The 19,116-nt window shown below is 33.4% G+C and overlaps 3 protein-coding genes and 1 long non-coding RNA gene across 6 annotated transcripts; 1 reads left to right on the top strand and 3 right to left on the bottom strand.

Annotated features, from left to right (window-relative positions):
* Positions 1–48: 48 nt before the first annotated feature.
* LOC149906666 (uncharacterized) lies at positions 49–1,282 on the bottom strand. Its single transcript, XR_016456976.1, has 3 exons — positions 1,141–1,282; positions 706–781; positions 49–270 (listed from the first exon to the last, which is right to left on the bottom strand). It is a non-coding gene; the product is annotated as an uncharacterized LOC149906666 (long non-coding RNA).
* Positions 1,283–2,000: 718 nt separating this feature from the next.
* On the top strand, positions 2,001–4,718 carry LOC149906665 (apyrase). Its single transcript, XM_090104831.1, has 4 exons — positions 2,001–2,777; positions 2,949–3,158; positions 3,943–4,176; positions 4,460–4,718. The coding sequence occupies exons 1-4, from the start codon at positions 2,241–2,243 to the stop codon at positions 4,661–4,663; spliced, it is 1,185 nt and encodes a 394-aa protein (XP_089960957.1). The 5' UTR covers positions 2,001–2,240; the 3' UTR covers positions 4,664–4,718.
* Positions 4,719–7,414: 2,696 nt separating this feature from the next.
* On the bottom strand, positions 7,415–8,150 carry LOC149906664 (uncharacterized; the record flags this gene model as incomplete). Its single annotated transcript, XM_090104453.1, has 1 exon — positions 7,415–8,150. A coding segment is annotated over one exon (702 nt), but the record flags the coding sequence as incomplete, so codon positions are not given.
* A 958-nt stretch (positions 8,151–9,108) lies between these two features.
* Positions 9,109–17,721, bottom strand: LOC149906663 (mitochondrial glycine transporter-like). Of its 3 annotated transcripts, none has more exons than XM_090104826.1 (6): positions 17,402–17,721; positions 13,114–13,247; positions 12,504–12,767; positions 11,008–11,183; positions 10,418–10,587; positions 9,109–9,678 (listed from the first exon to the last, which is right to left on the bottom strand). In XM_090104826.1, exons 1-6 carry the CDS (start codon positions 17,474–17,476, stop codon positions 9,559–9,561), a joined length of 939 nt encoding a protein of 312 aa, XP_089960952.1. In that variant the 5' UTR covers positions 17,477–17,721; the 3' UTR covers positions 9,109–9,558. The 3 variants fall into 3 exon arrangements, with proteins under 3 accessions (XP_089960952.1, XP_089960955.1, XP_089960953.1); XM_090104829.1 differs by lacking the exon at positions 17,402–17,721 and adding an exon at positions 17,259–17,395; XM_090104827.1 differs by lacking the exon at positions 17,402–17,721 and adding an exon at positions 13,533–14,255.
* Positions 17,722–19,116: the final 1,395 nt, after the last annotated feature.

Below are 19,116 nucleotides of genomic sequence, written 5' to 3'. Positions count from 1 at the left end.
GATTATAACAATAATTATGCTAGCTGTGATAAGCTAAAGCTTAAGCTATATAAAATTGTAAACGTCTTTAACAACTTTCAGGGTACAAATAATCCGAACTTGAGTTTGGTATCAGAAATGAGGGTATATGCGAAATAATAACACAATGCAATCGTAACAATACTGCCTATGAGCCGACAGAACCAGATACATCCCAAATCACAGCAGACTGGCCTCTGATTGGGTTCCTTTTTCTTTACACTTGTTTTTCCGACTGATAAATTTTGACGTCTGTTAGAAAGAAAAGTAAAACTTTGATACAGTGCGAGAACAGTTAAAGTTTTGTAGAGATAATATAGACTAGATTAATTAAAATATTGCAGAAAGAGATATTTATCTTATTTATAGATACCTAGATGTTGTAGTTGCAAACAAAAAATACAATATATTAATTTCTACGTCTACAAAACTACGACTCTTTTTGCAACAAGAATAACGCTCATTGCCAATCGTAAAAATGTCTCACTTGTTAAATAAAAATACGGCAATTAACAGAAGGAACGGGGTATTCAATAACTATTAATTAAACTGAGAGATCTTACCAGGTGGTAAAGCTAATTTTTACGTAAGTATCTTGTAAGGCCTCTACATACATTATAATAAAAGATAAGATAATAGAAGTAGTATTAAGTAGGTGAAGCTGCTAATATAATAAATCGTTCTCACAACAAAATCTTCTGCTTTGCTTCTGTGCTGATCATCGAACTAGCTTTGTATTAACCAAGTCCCATCAGCCATGTATCTAAAAGTAGGTTATATACATTATTCTCTTTAAAAATAAAGGAATGTTTTCTTTCAGCAAATTTGCTATCTTCAGTATTTAAAATTGGTACTTTTCTCCATGGCCCATAGAAAATTTCCATTCTGTTTACATTTATGAAAATAGGAAAGTGGTAAGCTGATGATTATAAAGAATAAATAAATCGAAAGCAAATGTTGATCTATATGAAAAGCATCAATATTCGAATGGGATAATTATGTCAGAGTTCAGGTTTAGATGCGTTTATTTTAACGCATTCGCTTCGCTTCGGTTTTAAAGTGCAAAGATGGCTTATGCGTTTATACACCTACTGCGAGAATAAATTTGGGAGTTGTACTTACTTTTGACGCATATCGTATCGGATATTGTATGAAACGTAATTAATATTTGCTAAATATAATATGAAGCAGAAAAATATTATTAGTACAACAATGAAAGCATAAAATTCTAAGTACCATAGAACGTTGGTAAATTGACCATGCATCTCGATTTCTAATTTTTTTAAACTATTTTGCAAAGAGAATATAATTATTTTGCTTCCTATAATTTGAGTATCGTGTCAAAAACCACGTCACTATTTAATATTATCAATTATTAATAAGCGTTTATGGTTTATTGAAAATTCATAAAAAGTTTAATGTACACCTTTTGCTGACCCTAAATATAGATAATAAATATCTGTGAGATATGGCAGTAAGAAGTGCTTAGAGGTTTACCCATGGTTTACAACAACTTTTTTTGCATCATTTCAAAATTAAAATGAGAAATGCGGATAAAGAGCAGAACTAAAATCCATTAAAATATCCTAAGGAAGTCTGAAATTGTGTACTGTACATTAATTTGAAAAGAGCTGTAATAATAAGCATGAATTTTTTCCATTGCAATAAAATATATAATATGGAGTAGCAAATAGCAATTACATGGCTACATGCGGCTTCGCAGGAAAGGATTTACGAAGATCTCTTGGAGATCTTTTACTGCCACTTTACTGCAGTCGAAACGAAAACCAAAAATTAGTATATAACTACTGGTCCTAACGTTTCTATACTATATATATTATTTTTATTAGCAACAAACAGTCAAGATTACAATTTTATAATCTGTTAATTCGACATATCAAAAAGGATAGGTGCTATGATGATGATGATGACGTCAATTATTAAGAATCCTCAATGTCAAAATAAATGTCAGCCGTCAATTGTCATTACAGATTGTAGAACAATATGACTATGTCATAAATAAATTAAGGTGTTCAAGTTTTGGTGTATTATCAATATGTAAAAGAAATTTCCACGTTTCGTAAAATTATAACACGATTAGTAAATATGTCGTGTATATTACCACTATTTTATAATTCATCTTTATTTAACTAGTCATTTATAAGTTTTTAAATTGAATCGCGAGTGATCTTTACAATGAATTAATTCATTATTGATACGTTATGTATGACTATTACGAATTTGAAGAACGTAAAATGCGTGGTCTTCGTGATTGGCGCAAGGCGCTTCGGACTCCTGCCACATATAGAGTAGGAAATACAGTGAGATTACAACCTCAGTTTGTGTTGCTTATAATTTTATTAGGAGTATTTTTGTTAGTGTTATTTTATTATAATTGGTGGACAAGTGACCATTCACACTCTTTGAATCGGTGGACTAAGATTTCACGACCATACAATGCCACTTACCCACTTTCGCCTGTTGTACATTCCGGAGATACATTTACGTTTAGGATAGGAATAGTGGCTGATTTGGATACGAATTCTAAAAGCAATACGAAGGCCCACACGTACAATAGTTACCTGAAGAGAGGGTTATTAACTTATAACCCTGTGAAGAAGTATGTGAGTGTTTCTTGGGACACCATCCCAGCAACACTGCTTTCATCAACATATTCACACAAGGGTCGAGGAATGGAGTTGTCGGAATTGATTGTGTATGATGGAAGATTGCTTACCTTTGATGATAGATCAGGAATGGTAAGTAGAACTTAATAATATACCCCCTTTTTGTTCAAGTTATTTAAGTTTGAAACTCATTTAAAATATATTTTATTACACAAACAAATATCTAATATTATCTCTACAGTTAAAAGTTTTTTATATCTGTTCAAAATATTACAATTATTTAAATAATTCGCTATTCCACAGATCTTTGAAATAGTAAACAACAAAATAGTGCCATGGGTGATATTATCCGACGGCAATGGTTACAACGAGAAAGGTTTTAAATCTGAATGGGCGACAATCAAAGATGAAATCCTTTATGTTGGGTCTATGGGTAAAGAGTGGACCACAGCCAGCGGAGAGTTCCAAACATATGACCCTATGTGGGTTAAAGCTATCAACATACATGGAGAGGTATTTATATCTTTATTAATGTTATAAAGCTAAAAAGTATGTTTTTGGTTTGACCCATTCATGTCATAAACTATTGGATCAAACTGAGTTAATTTTTGTGTTAGATAATCCATTTATTGAGAAGGGTAATATAATAAAATGCCAACACCAATAAGAGCAGTTTAACAATGAAAGATTCCAAGTAATAAATAAAAATGTTTCATTCACTCATTCTATCTTGATAGAGTCTAATGAAGCTATGAATATTGTAGTTTTAATAACATTTTTATAGATAAGATTAATTTTATATTCTCAGAAATAAGTTATCTAGACGAAACCATGATAAGAACTTTTAATCCATTACTAATATTTATTAGGAAGAGGTTTAAAAATTAAAATGTTGATAGTAATCTAGGTGGAAGTAAAATGTTGTAAATGTGTAGATGTGAATATTATTTTAAAAAGATTGACCTTAAGGATTATATATTGACAAAGTGCCAGACACATAATTACCATATAACTACCAAAAAAATATAATATCTAGATACTGTTACAACTTCACTTTCTTTTAAACTTGCACTTAAATAAATCCAACTTTAAAAAAATTAAAGAGTTGGAGTTTTGGTGCTTTGTAAAATGAAGATGTTTTTATTCATTGATTTTTCGTTCATGTCGTAGTAGTTGTTATTAATGATCAAAGTCATCACTTCTCATGCAAGTTTGCCTACATATTAGGTATATTTTTTTTATTATTTGTAAATGCCACAGTGCAACAACAAACAGTAAGCAAAATTACGCATTTCAGGTACAGCATCTAAGCTGGGTGCACCAGTATAAAGCAGTACGACGATCAATAGGCATAGACTGGCCGGGCTACATGATCCACGAGTCTGGTGTGTGGTCACCAATTAACGAGAAGTGGTACTTCTTGCCAAGGCGATGTAGTCATGAACCATACAATGAAACTAAAGATGAAGTTATGGGGTGCAATTATTTGATCACTGCGGATAATAATTTTAGCAATATCAAGGCTGTGCAGGTTAGTTTTTACTTTTTACTGATAATAAATGTATGAAATACGCTTTCAAATAGCTAATAGTGTTACTTTTTATGTAAGAAGCCAGAGTCATTTTAATGAATATCATCAAAGATATATTTGAACTTGAGGAGACAGATTTCTCAAAAATTTAAAATAGGAGTGAAATTTGGGGTAAATAAAATTTGTTATGTTGAGTTGGTTTTTCATAAAAGCAAAATGTTTCTTCATAATTTCACTATTTTATTTCTTTATAACTTATTAAATTCTACATAATAATTTGCAGATAACTAAACTCCAACCAAAACATGGTTTCTCTTCATTCAAGTTTATTCCTGGATCAAAAGATGAAGCCATTGTTGCCTTAAAAACTACAGAGTTTGAAGGAAAAACGGCCACATACATAACTGCATTTACCATAGACGGACGAACATTGTTAGAAGATACACTAGTTGAAAACCTTAAATATGAAGGCATTGAGTTTATATGATGTCAATTTAGTTCAAATGTGTAAATATGTAAAATACATTTCTTTTATTTACCGACATGTGGTTTTCTTTTGTTCTATATGTTGATCAATGTTATGTAATTCGGTTTGTAGGGGCTTGTTATGTGCGGGTGTAATGAAAGATGAATAACTACGCAAAGGTTATATTTCGTTAATTACATATATTTATTCGGTATGTAATTAATATTCGACCTAATGCGACCAACCCGCGTCCCGACAAGCCCTTAACTAACTGTGCATAACGCACAAACTGTTTATATACGAGTTACCGTGTGAACCTATGGTGGGAACTTTCTTAGTAGGTACTACACTTGAAATATTTCGGTAACTCGTAAATTGGCTTGTCGTCGCTACATCATTCCCCCCTTAAAATAAAAAGGGTATACAAGTAAAAAAATCTTACAATAAAATTAAACAATAAACAGATGGGTGTATATAAAATGTCGCTATATAAGGTTACAAAATGTTTACAATAAAAAGTATAAAAAATGTTCACAATATAAATCAATCATAACGTATACAAGTGGTTAACAGTTAACACCTAATTTCGTTAAAATATTTATGTTATTACAAAAACTTGCGTTGGTTCTTCTAAGTGGCGTGCGATAATTGTTACACGTCATCTAACACTTAGTAACATTAACATTTCAAATCTCAATACGTTCTTTACACTTGTATCGTTTAATATTACAAAGGCTATTACTATACACTCATAAGCCATAAATCAAAAGTACTTAAATTTCTAAGTAGTAAACATTTCAATCAAAATTCAACATAAACAATGAACTCGTTTCAAAATTACTTAAGTTCTATTATTTATTAAATACGATGTGTTGATTAGTAAGTATTTATTATACATTTCTTAGAAGACTTAAGAATACTTATAATCATCGTAATTCTAATAAATATAAAATAGTGGAAAAAATTACAAATACAATACTATTACCTAAATCGTACCGGTAATCGTATAGCTCTTCCACTACGCGTGGTATGTGTATTAGGCAATTCGCTACTTGGAATTAGTAACGGAACCTCAGTATCTGCCCCAGATGTCGTATCACTATCATCATTCAAATAATATGCAGGTTTTAGACGGTCTACAGATATTCTAACTTTCCTGCCAGTCATTTGAATATAAAATACCTTTTCCTCTCGACTCAACACACGATAAGGACCGTCGTATGTTGGTTGTAAAGGCTTACGTACTGCGTCGTTTCTTACAAAAACATAATCGCACTTTTCTAAATCGGGGTGTATAAATATGTTCCGTCTTTCATTCTGCCTAATAGCTACTGACTGATATTTCCTAATAGAGTCTCGTAATTTACTTACATACTCAAGACTGCTATCTATTTCAAAACTCGACTTTTTATCGTAATAATCACCTGGTAATCGTAAAGTTGTTCCGTACGTTATTTCTGCTGCGCTTATGCTGGTATCACTTCTTACTGCTGTTCTAAGTCCTAGCAACACAGTTGGTAATTCCGTAACCCAAGATGATGATATATTGCATAAGCGAGCCGTTAATGCCGCTTTAAGCGACCTATGCCAACGCTCTACCGCCCCGTTACTCTGTGGGTGGTAAGGTGTCGTACGCAACTTATTAATACCTAATAACTTCATTAGTGTAGCAAATAATTGACTTTCGAATTGGCGTCCTTGATCGCTTGTTAGCTTTTTCGGACAACCGAAACGAGAGATCCATCCTTCATATATTACACGCGAAATCGTTTCAGCAGTTATATCTTTCGTAGGAAAACATTCTGGCCATCGCGTCCCCCTATCAACTATGGTTAGGCAATACCTAAAACCTTCGGGTGAAGTGGGTAAAGGTCCAATTAAATCAACATGAATATGTTCAAACCTATCGCACTGCGGAAACGATCCTAAACCTGACATTGTATGTCGATTAACCTTTGATCGTTGACATTCAATGCATGTTTTAGCCCATTGGCCAACATCGCGATTCATATTTGGCCAATAAAAACGATTTTGAATCAATTTGCGTGTAGTCCTTATTCCGGGATGACATAAATTATGTACACTATCAAAAGCAATACGTCGAAATTTATCAGTCAAGTAGGGTCTAATTTTATCATTATCTAAATTACAATATATAAATGTACCGCTTTCAGGTAACATAATTTTCTTTAACCTATTATTAGCGTCTTTCGAATTAGATAATTGCAACATATAAGAATCCTGTTGTTGATCCTTAGCAAGTTCCGCGTAATCTATTACAGTGGGACAACTTATTGTTGCGACTCGTGATAACAAATCTGCAACGACATTATCTTGCCCACTAACGTGTTTCAAATCCGTTGTGAACTCACTAATGAATATCAAGTGTCGTGTACGTCTGGGTAACTCTTTCTCGCTATTTACTTTAGAAAATGCATAAATTAACGGTTTGTGATCCGTATACACCGCTAACTGTCGTCCTTCGACCATATTCCGAAAATGACGAATAGCCAAGTAAATTGCTAATAACTCCCTATCATACGTACTATACTTGCGTTCAATCTTAGATAGATTCTTAGAAAAATAACCTACATGAGTATCCGATGCGTCCGTCATAAGTGCGAGCGATGCATCGGCCCTAGGGTGCTAAAAAAATCTGCACTTTATAAACAAAAACATAAGTTGAGTTACCTTGGCGATAATAAATAACCATTTATACGGTCGCCGTAAACTAATATATAAAGTCATTAAATTACTACCAAATGTCTTAAATACACTACCGTTTGCCGCGTATGGCTTATAATCACTACACAGTACACTCACTCGCGGATCGGTTATTTTTCGACACTGGTAAAATTATTAAAAGTCGGCTCTCCTGCTGCTTCTGCCACGCACAACAAGGTTGAATAAACTTGCTGGCGTTGTGCTTATAGCGGTAATGGTAATAACCTATCCAATTGGAATTTTTGTGTTTTGATATTCCTGTACGATCGCGACTTCGCGATGCGGAGCGATGCGTGCTATTGCCGTACTTTCCACCACTAAACGATCTGCCTCTCGAGCCTGCAGATTCCAGCTCGTTTAAGCGCTGCGTTAACTGTGTAATCTGCTCAACTAGCGTAGGTTGTATTGCGGATATTTTATCTCTGGCACTCGATACCTCCTGTATCTCCGCGAAACGTGTCGTTTCTATAACTTTATCTGCCATATTAGCTAATTTCTCTGTATCCTTTAATTCGCTAACTGTGAGGACTGCTTGCACGGCTGCGGGTAAATGTCCCATCCACAGCATCGTCAATGTTTCCTCCGAGAATTTATTTCGAGCCAGATCTCGCATACGCCGTAAAAGTTGAGAAGGCTTTTGTTCGCCCAACTCAAGCTCTTTTAATAATTTTTGGACCTGACGCACTTCAGATTCTTCATATACTACGAGCAACCGTGTTTTTAATGCTTCGTACTTCTTTGTATCGGGTGGTGTTAAAGAAGGTTGCGTGTTCAGATCACGTCGGGGTCACCAATGTAGGGGCTTGTTATGTGCGGGTGTAATGAAAGATGAATAACTACGCAAAGGTTATATTTCGTTAATTACATATATTTATTCGGTATGTAATTAATATTCGACCTAATGCGACCAACCCGCGTCCCGACAAGCCCTTAACTAACTGTGCATAACGCACAAACTGTTTATATACGAGTTACCGTGTGAACCTATGGTGGGAACTTTCTTAGTAGGTACTACACTTGAAATATTTCGGTAACTCGTAAATTGGCTTGTCGTCGCTACAGGTTTATCGGTTTTAATAACTGTTCAAGTTTCCAGTGGCTATTATGGCGATGGAATTATTAACAAATAGGCATTTTTACCTTTTAATAGTCATAAGATACTTTGCTAATGTTATGTAAGTAATTTAAAGGCTTATAATATTATAACCACAGACTAATAATAATATACTACGTATACAATTATAACCATTCAATAATTTTGTAGTATTATCTGTGGTATTATTTACTACACCTATAGGCTAGATGGCGTTATCAGCAAAACTTGACGTTATGTATAAAATAGTAATGTTTGTTGGAAAGTTGTGCTTACCAACTCGTTAGGTACCTTGATTACTTGGTAACTTACATTTTAATGCTAAAAATTTGCAAATTTAATGCTACCAAATAAACTTTAGGTATAATGATGTAGGAAAAATATTAAATTTACGCACAAATACGGTCAATTAGTTCAATTCCTTTGACGTTCAAAATGTTAACAGCTTAAAATATAAAATCTGGATAATTAAAGCCACTAATAATTATTGCAATCCCCAGTACTACTAATCTTAGAACGTAATAACAAATTATTTGACCTAGTCCGGCTGCGTTTTGAGCAATTGTTCGGCCCTTATGTAATATATAACTAAAATTTACATACGAGGTAATAAATGAAACAGTTTCTCGTAAACATCAATATTTATTTTGTAACAATATCACAATTGCGGCTTAAACTAACAACTTAAAAAAATAACGAAGAAAACAATACACAAGTAAATAGTCTTAACCCATCTAATGGCTTAAAATATGAACATAGAATATGAAAGAATATGTATGTAGTAGAAATAACACAGATTAAATAAAGCTATACAAGCTACAGATAAAAAGTAGAATAAAATAAATATAGTTCTAAAAAAAACACGCTTTTGACTCAAAAATATTATTGTATTGTCACCAATCCTTGATAAGTATACTAAGTTTGAATTAAATAACCATTTAAAATGGGTAAAATTCGAGTCTAAACGAGTCGGTTACATACAATCATACAGGTGAAACTAATATAGGTACGCGTGTCAATACAATTTTAAACGAAAACCTAGGAACATATACCTGCTCTAACTCACTTTGTGTTTAAAACAAAAATGAAGAATTTAGAATTATTTTAAGCCAATAGATCGAGTTATTTCTTCGAATATCGTCCACGCCATAGCCGCCATGAGAGTTCTACGAACCAGCCTGGGTACTGCGCCTTTGAAAAATCCACGGAATCCATATGTCTGAAACAAAGAAATCTTTTATTAGTAAATAAACAAAACAAAGTATTGAAAACGCGCTGTAACAGAGTAAAAAAAATCTTGTTGTTTATACATTTTGTTGACCAAATTTTAAAAGATGAAACACTTTGATTAAAAAAATTAATGACAACAGTTCTTTAACCTGAACAATAATCATCTTAACCTTTATATATAATTTATCTACCTTTACATAACGACGTGCACCTAATTAGGAATTAAAATTATAAAAAAGTATCTCATCTATATCTTTTCATTATCAATCTACAAACAGACCATGAAACATTCGATACAAATGTGTTGCCACACGTATTAATTATAAAAAAAATCCTGATAACATTCGACCCCCAATGCACTGAGATTTAGCAAAAAAAACTTAATTATTAGTATTATTTGGTCTGACCTTATCAAATTGTCTTACAAGTTACATAGATAGTATTACTCATTATTTTTAATGAGATTGTCGGCAATTGAACATTATGAGTTAAATATTGTGATTAATGTTATAAAATAACAATTTTTAGGTATATTTCTACATATTAATTATTATTTTCGAACATTTTTTACGGATTTTTCCACCCTCAGGTATTCTTTATTTTCATTATTTACTTCTTTAAATTTGTCATCTAATCAAAACTCTTTCTCCATCAAAACCTTCACAGTTCACAGTCCTTCCAAGACTGGCAGCCAAAAATAAAAAAAAAATTAAAAGAAAAAATCTCACCTGATGAACATACATGGCAGCACTGAACGCGTTCGGAAACTTGTCCGGGTATAACTGCATGTTCGTCTTCAACACGTCCGCCGGGTTGGTAACTAATGACGCAGCTATTCCCGCTAACACGCCGCACGAGAAATGTATGCCGCTAGCCGCCGTTGGAGATTGGAGCCATTCTGAAGATGATTATTATATTTTTATTAAACCTGTTTATTTTTCAATAATAATTATATTTTTGCGTTTAAATGTGTGAAATTTCACGATGAACAATATTTTTTGAAGTTAAGTAGTTAGGTACTTTATAATCAAACATTTATATATTCTTGATTACATTGACTTTTTTGAACGTAAGGAGTACTTAGCGATAAATGAATTCTCATTTCTCGCACACATAGTACATACTCGAAGTTACAATACATAATTCAAATAATTAATTACGCAGTAACACTATTATAGAAAACATGATGAAATTGTATCAGTTTTTTATTCAACATAGATGTGTTAAAAATTTGACAAGCTGCAAATGCAACATTTTAAAAAGTTGCGTCATTTTTAATTTTAGTTGACTCTATGGTAGAGTAGCAAAAATCACTAACCTTTAGGTACAGCCTGTTTCGTCTGTGTATAGAACATGAGATACAATCCCGAGAAAGGTGCGTCCCTTGCTAACGTCGGTCCCAGTCCACATGACAGTCCTCGTATGCCTTCGCCCTTGTATATCGCCTTTAGAGCCCCGCTCAAACTGTTGTATTTGTACACGCCTGATTCGTATCTGTAAATTAATTTTTATTTACTATATGCGACTTAAAAAGCGGAAATTTAGTTGTATTAAGTTCTAAAATCTAAAGCAAGACACTACAGATAATAGATTCCAATGTGCCAAATTTTTCATTAGGTAGATAGGTGCTCTTTCAAAATTACGCACTCGAATATATAAAAATAGACCAAACATTAAATATTACTAAACCAAATAATAGCTCAATGAGCTCATTATAAATAAATGTTTGAACTGTGATGTCAATAAGAATCGAATATTATATTATCGATTATTTATAACTTCATTAACTATTTAGTTTAATAATTTGTGGATGTATTAAATAATTTAACAGTTAATTATAATATAATTTATGTAGAAATGAACCAAACTATTCTGTAAAATTTTGCATAGTTTATTGATTAACATAAACTTTCTTTGCAATTGAAATTCAGTGCGTCTTTACATAAATTATTGGATTACAATGTATAAGAATGTAAATGTATGCAAATGATAGGGTTACTGCGTTTTAACTCGTGACAATATTGCATGTGTAATGTTACATTGAACTTTATTTAGACTGAAATCTTGTAAACAGTACAATGAACGGATTTTGATATGAGTTTATATTACACTAGCGGTCCGCCCCGGCTTCGCCCGTGGTACATAATATTTACGTTTTCTCTACATAAGAACCATCCTCGTACTTCAAGGAATATAATAAAAAAAGAATTATCGAAATCGGTTCAGCAGTTCTCGAGTTATGCGCTTACCAACACATTTTGCGATTCATTTTTATATATAAGATTTTACATTGTACAGTTTCTCCTCCCTGTTAACTATGTTCTGTCCATAAATTTTCTGTTTTGTCTTCGAATCACCAATTCAAGTATTTTTTTACGTTTACAGGAAAAAGATTTATGTCACCGTATCGACGATTAAGAAGACTACTGCTCTACTAAAAATTTTTTCAACTAAAATTGGGAAAACCTTATCTGTATGCCATCTCACTACTTAGTACTTTAGAAAATGCAATTTCGCAAGTTTTAATTCTGCTCATATTATAATTTAGTATACCATCTAAAGTTCTAAAATTTCGTACTTATGAATACGAAATCTCCCACCCCTTATTCTGCTCATATTATAAACTAGCTGTGCTTGTCGCTCCTGTTGGTCTTAGCGTGATGATATACCTCTATAGCCTATAGCCTTCCTTTGTAAATGGGCTATCTAACACCGAAATGATTTTTTTAAAACGAACCAGTAGTTCCCGAGATTAGCGCGTTCAAACAAACAAACTCTGCAGCTTTATAATATTAGTATAGAAGTATAGATTACCTGGTCTTAATAACAGTAATCGGTATCAACGCCACGCCGCTCATGGTCCTGGCCACAACGCCAAGTCCTATCGCCTCCAGGGCCGTCAGATCCTGTCTGTTCTTGCCCAGCTTGGTCTGCAACCAGTGCAGTGAGGAGAAGTAAAGTCCAACACCAGGCACGCAGCGGGCTACCGAGGGTACCATCCCCCGCCATAGCCCCGCGATTTGCTCCTGGCGCACTATGTTCATGAACGTCGTGATCATGCCGGGTTGGATTCGGCCGCTGGAAAATTCGTTTTGTTTTAGACTTTTTGGGTGGAAAGCGAAGTTTTTATACAAGTAGAAATGTAGATATACTGCCTATCTAAGGATAGGAGATTAGTTTGCCAATTTCGATCTAATATGATTAAGGAGAGTTAGTAAACAAAGGAGTGGAACATCAAGTTTGACATGAAAACGGTACCTTTATAGGACGATTTTCATAGTCGGAAACTTTCTTTTACAACTGAAGCTAAAGGAAGCATTCATAAGGAGCTAAAAATATGATATTTATCTTTTACAGGACGTTTGGGGCTTATGAGTTATGAATATGAATGATGATAGGATGGATTACTATTTCGCATACTTACTCGACTGTCGTCGCAACAACATTATGAGTTGGATTCTGAAGCCTTGTCTTCACTAAGTCCAATGGTTGGAAGAGAATAGTGCTAAATGTTCCGGAGAAAGACCCCGCGAGGAATGCTTTAAACACCGGGTGATACTGTAACAAGCAATTGTATTACATTAGTCATAACATAAATATCTTAAATTGTGAAATCTTTAGACTACTCGATAGTTTGGTTAACACAATTGTAACGGATCAAAACTTTGATAAACTCCGACCCTCGCGCCACGAGAGTCGTTCTGTTTTTAGTGATAACTAAAACTTTGCTTACGATAGTAATTTTCTTCATTGATTTGATCTTAGTTTACATCAGAATGTGTTCAAAATATTGATAGTGGAATGGAGTGTATTCAGTAAACATTTCTAATGGTCTTTACTTACATTAGCAACAATATCCATTATGATACAATATATGCTTTCCTCTAAAGAAAGTTGTACAGTTGATGTCAAGTGATATCTTGCGGATAAACCCCGAATTTGTAGTATTCAAAATTGTAGAGCCAATAGCAAAGGAAACGTTTAAATTGATACGGATTTGGGTATAATTTTAAATCGTATCCGAGTAGTCCGAATAGTAGATGGGGTTGACGCGGTACATCAGAGTTATAGTCATTTTTTGTAGTAGCCTGCTCGAAGATTGATACATGTATGCAGTAGCCAGAATAAATTTTAAAAACCAAAAGTCCACAATAATTAACACCCTGCAAAGGTCCTTTAACACAATCACAAATAGAGTTTTAATTGGGAGAAAGGAAATCACGGTAACAAACGAATTTAGCCATTAGGAAGAACACAAAGAAGTTGAAATAATGTATTGGTAAATGGTTGAAGGTACTAGAGAGACGCGTGCGCACAACACGGTTGTTACACGAGTAATGGCGAGATGTAAGTGTGGCAACGCGATAAAGCGGAGTAATTTATAGGGGTCTTTATCGGCAGTAGACTACTGTTGGGTGAGTGAGGTTAGAGGTCGACCCCAGCCGATATCAATGATCCACGCCAGGGGGTAATGAGTGGGCCGATAAATACTTAAACTTATGTATGAGACTTTTTTCCGCAATGAGATAAAGTGAAGTTGGAACCCCACAGTATCTCGCTAAATGTACTTGATTATATACAATTTAAGTTCACTTTACACATTCAAGATACTAGTGTTTAATGACATGTAGGAAAGATAGCCAGAAGGTAAGGTATTATTAATAAATGTTTATTTTGTGAGAACTAATTACCTATTTGTTTAAGAATTTAAATACTAAGCCTGATTATAATTAATAATATATCTATTTTACTAGGTAAATACCAATAATTTAAGTATTAATGGGAATTATATTAATTACTCCATTTTGTAATATAAGAAGTGAGGTGAACCTTGGGTGAACATAATTTCATTTTTGCATATTTAGTCTCAAACCAAGATTTTGCATTATATTTCTATATACTAGAGCAGGCTCCAAGGAGATGTTCGTTTGCAAAAATAGCAGACCTAAATCTGACTTTTGATATATATTGTACAGATCCCATAGACATCCTATAGACAGATGTTGCCAACCAGTTTTGTGGTCCCCCTCCCCGCACCCCGGTAATTAAATATGGCATACAAAGAAAAAAATAAAAATTTCCAAAACATGCCGTGTTTTGGAAATTTTTGCATGAAAGAGCTTTTTTTCATCAAATGAAAGAGCTTATTGAGTAGATCACGAATATATAGCATACTATAACATTTCTTACACTTTCTCTAAGATTTTTTAGAAAATTTACCCACTATAGATTGAAAACTCATGAATATATTTTTTAAATTATTATTTTAAATAATTAACAATAGTCCATTGTTAATTATTACATATTACATATTATAATCTGATAAAGAAACTTCGTCATATCATTGACCCAAGACATCCTAACAACATGAAAATTACTAACTACGTCATAGTATAAAACAAAAAAATTTCCGCTAGTAAATTTAAATAAAAAATAAACTCGTAAATTTCCGCTGTCTGTCTGTGTCTATGTATGCTTAGATCTTTAAAACTGCACAATGAATTTGGAAGCAGTTTTACTAATAGATAGAGTGAATCCATAGGAAGGTTTTAGACACAAAATAGTATTAGTCAGTTCTTTAAAGAAACGAATCTTCAATGGCGGCGCTTATCATTCCCTCTCGCTCACACACGGCCGTACGGTATGCAAAAAAAAAATAGGGTAAAGTAAAATGTATTTAATTTTCCCTGTTATAATTTTTGGAAGAAGTGTACAAATACAACCCTCGAATTTAAGGTTTTTGTGGGGGGGAGGGGAGGGGGGAGTGGTGGGAATCCCTCCTCCAAAGGGGGGGGTGAGGAGTCACTTAGTTTCTGAGATATTGGAGTTTAAAGTTTTGAGAATTGCCTTGAAATTGCAAAAAAAAAATATGGACAAGAAATAATATGAACTTTTCTTCCTTCCATTCCCACTTGTATAGTCCCAGCAATGGGTACTTATATGGGCTGATGATGATGATGAATCTCAAACAAAGAAATAAAGAAATATTTAAAGAAATGTATTGCTCAAAATTATAATTTTCAAATTTGACTACCTGAATTTGACTACCTGTCGACCCCTATGCGAAACCCGATCATAAATTTAGAATGACAATTATGTATTTGCTATAGTAAATAATATTTTCTTTAATAATATATTCTTTGGGGAAAGTTGGTCAGTTTATGGGCTAATTACGAGACTACGAGTATTAATGGGGATTTTGTTGCGTTCTGTATATGTCATTTGATAGTTCATATAAATACACAAATATCATAACAAAACAGTTTGTCAACAAACAAATTAAAATAATTAACAAAATAATAAATAAAATAATTATCAATTTACGTTATTTTTATTTTCTTTTTTGCTGTTCCTACCATCTGTCAAAGTCAGCTTTGGCCGCCATTGAAGATTCGTTTCTTTATTGAACTAGCTAAAAAACAATGTTGCTTGTCATGTCTATCTGAATTTTTCTTCGAGTTTTAGATCCTCAAAACTATGCAGAATGTTTTATTGCGGTATTTTAATAGATAGGGTGGTTCAAGGATTTAGTATATAATTTTAGACAGCATGAGCGAAGCCGCGGGCTGAAAGCTACTATAAGAAGACAAATAATAATTATCATTGGCGTTGTTGCTACGACATGTCAAACCCTCTTGATAACCAAATGGAACAAACATTTTATAAGTTGAGCATGTTTATTTTTAGTACTTAATAATGATTTTTTCCACTTATTACATTTAAGCACTCTTGATTTTTTATGAAAACTATAGTGATGAACCAATAATAACAAAATATTGCTACTTGAATTTCCACAAACTACACATTTGGTAGGTTGTTTATGTTCTAGGCCTATTTACTAAATTAATTTTGGGTCAAAAGTGGTAGGATCTTAAATCACAATTATTGGAGTATTTAGATTTTCAAAAAAAATTAAATCTATTAGATAGCCCATTTATCAAGGAAGGCTTTAGGGCCTAAAGTTTAGGCTATATCATGACGCTAAGACCAACTAGCAATTTATACAACCAAGGAGTAAATATATTTTATTAAATTAAACTTATGGTAAGTATTGCAAGTATATCCTGAAAATTCATTGTAAGTATGTAGTAGGTAGGTATGTAGGTACTCATCAAAATAATGTACTTCAGAATTTTTTTATTATAATACTGAATTTATTCAATTTATTAGTGCCTCTAATGGTTTGAATTATTTTAAGGGTGCTGTATGTTTGTATGTCATAAACAGGTTTTAATTCGTTGTTATTGTTAATATTACTTCATAAATATTTAAGAAAGTTTTATCAATGAGTAAAGTTCCTAATTACTGTATGGATAAAGTTTAGAAGCATTTCAAACAATTCATTATAAATTTTCAAGGTCTGTGTAGAAGATCATTATTTGTAAAACAGATTAATAATTAGGTTTAGAACAAAGTGATACAAATGATGACAAAGAGGTGAAGATGTAATGATTTGAAATATTTAAAATAACATACCTGAGGATAGAGAGGACTTTCCATGTGTCAACGCAATAAGCTAACCAAATAGCGACTAAACTTTATAGTTAAAAAACAGCTATGTTTACTTACCAAGATTCCCATTTGAAAAATAATGATGAAATATGACGTCTGATAAAGCAGGAATGAATATTCATTGCGTGAAACAGTTAGCAGTTAGGTCACAGAGGACACTCTTATCAGAACAAACAAGTCTGCTGGGGGCCCACACTTACGTCGTTATCATTCTTCAGGTCAACGGGCGCTGTGTCGATCGCCCATCCATTCGAATACGCTCCTAACTGCGACATTACAAATTATTATTTCATGGTCTCATTGTTTAAAACGTTTCGAAAACAGATAAACATACATTTGAAATTTTCTCAAATGTATGTACCTAGTTGCGTTGCGATTTTGCGAAAAGTAACAATCGCATTTGCCAATTTGTTTTAGGACTATTACTATATTACTTCAGATTTGTTATATTTTGAGACCTTTTCGATATACCTAACTGAATTTACGCGAAAATAATAATTCATAACCATGATGACGTTTATTTTGACATTTTCATTTTTCTTACACTTCTTGAAATGTCAGCTGTACTCAAAAAAACTGCAATGTCAATTTGACATTGCAGTTTTTTTTTTTAAAGAAATAAGTTCATCATGGAAATATGTCAAATAATTAAATAGTAATTAAATTAGTAATTAAATCAGTCTTCTGGAGAGGGAGCCAAGACGACAATGGAAGCATTAATTCATTTAAAAAAATATTGCAACAAATTATATAGGTAAATGAAGTAGGTATACTTACACCGTTACATTTACCTAAGACATTTACATACATTTTTTGTAAAAATCTAAGACCAAAAGGAGCAGGGCACTGCGGATAAAATCGCGGGCACAACAGCAGCTAGAGAAAGATGTTTTATATTTTTATTGTGCAATGTCCATGATTTCTTTATTGATTTTTATTTTTTACTAGCTGTGCCCTGCTCCACTCCTGTTGGTCTTAGCGTGATGATAATAATAAATAGCCTTCCTCGATAAATGAGCTATAAATATAACACCGAAAGAATTTTTCAATCAAATCGGAAATATAGTTCCTGAGATTAACCGTTGAAACAAACAAACAAACTTTACAGCTTTATAATATTAGTATTATTATAGGCGATTTTCACACTGCCCCGCATCATGCTGCATATTGCGTGTTGACGCACCTATGCGCGTTCCTGCGGGAGTGCAGATCTGTATCATCGTGCGGGTTTTTTGCGCACTCACGCGCGTAGGTGCGTTTTGTAGATTCACGCACGGCGGCTCTGAAAATTCGCCGTTCTCTGTGGTGGTCGTGCAATACTGGGCATCACGACGCGCGGCACTGTCGGTGTGCCATGCCTTGCGTCTCGCCCCGCACCTACGCGTGGGGGTGCATGTTTCTCCGCGTGTATGCTCGTGATCCGCATGAACGCGCGTGGTTGCGTTTTCAGTGTGTTGGACTGTGCGTGTTTTCTATACAAACGGAGATACTTACAAGTAACGTTAAAACACGCAGTCACGCAACATGCAGCGTGGTGCGTGGAAGTGTGATAATCGCCATAGATTAAAAAATCGGTTATATTACTGCTTCTTTGCCTACTGTGTCAATGATTTTTTTTATGTAATTCATTATTCAGTTAACTAAATTGTAATTTACGATAGAATAATGATTGACAACTGTTACTATTTAATTTATTTTCTTCTACTATTTAAAAATAAGTCGGGTTTTCCTTCCGCTATAACTCCAGAACGCACGAACCGATATATTACCTATATGCATTCGTTGGAAAGGTCTCGGGCTCCGAGAGGTTTATAGCAAAGAAAAGGTGTCTCTGGTGGCGAAACGGAGTTCGCCCGGTTTGCTAGTTTAATATAAATTTTATGAGACGTGCTGTTTTTGTTTTCTAAACTTCTAT

The sequence above is a fragment of the Colias eurytheme genome, chromosome 8, assembly GCF_061535395.1.
Source record: "Colias eurytheme isolate Ceu_HAF_F1 chromosome 8, ilColEury1 Martin Lab GWU primary, whole genome shotgun sequence".
NCBI classification, from domain to species: domain Eukaryota; kingdom Metazoa; phylum Arthropoda; class Insecta; order Lepidoptera; family Pieridae; genus Colias; species Colias eurytheme.
The sequence above is the reverse complement of the archived record's forward strand: the minus strand, read 5'-3'. Positions and strand labels throughout refer to the sequence as shown.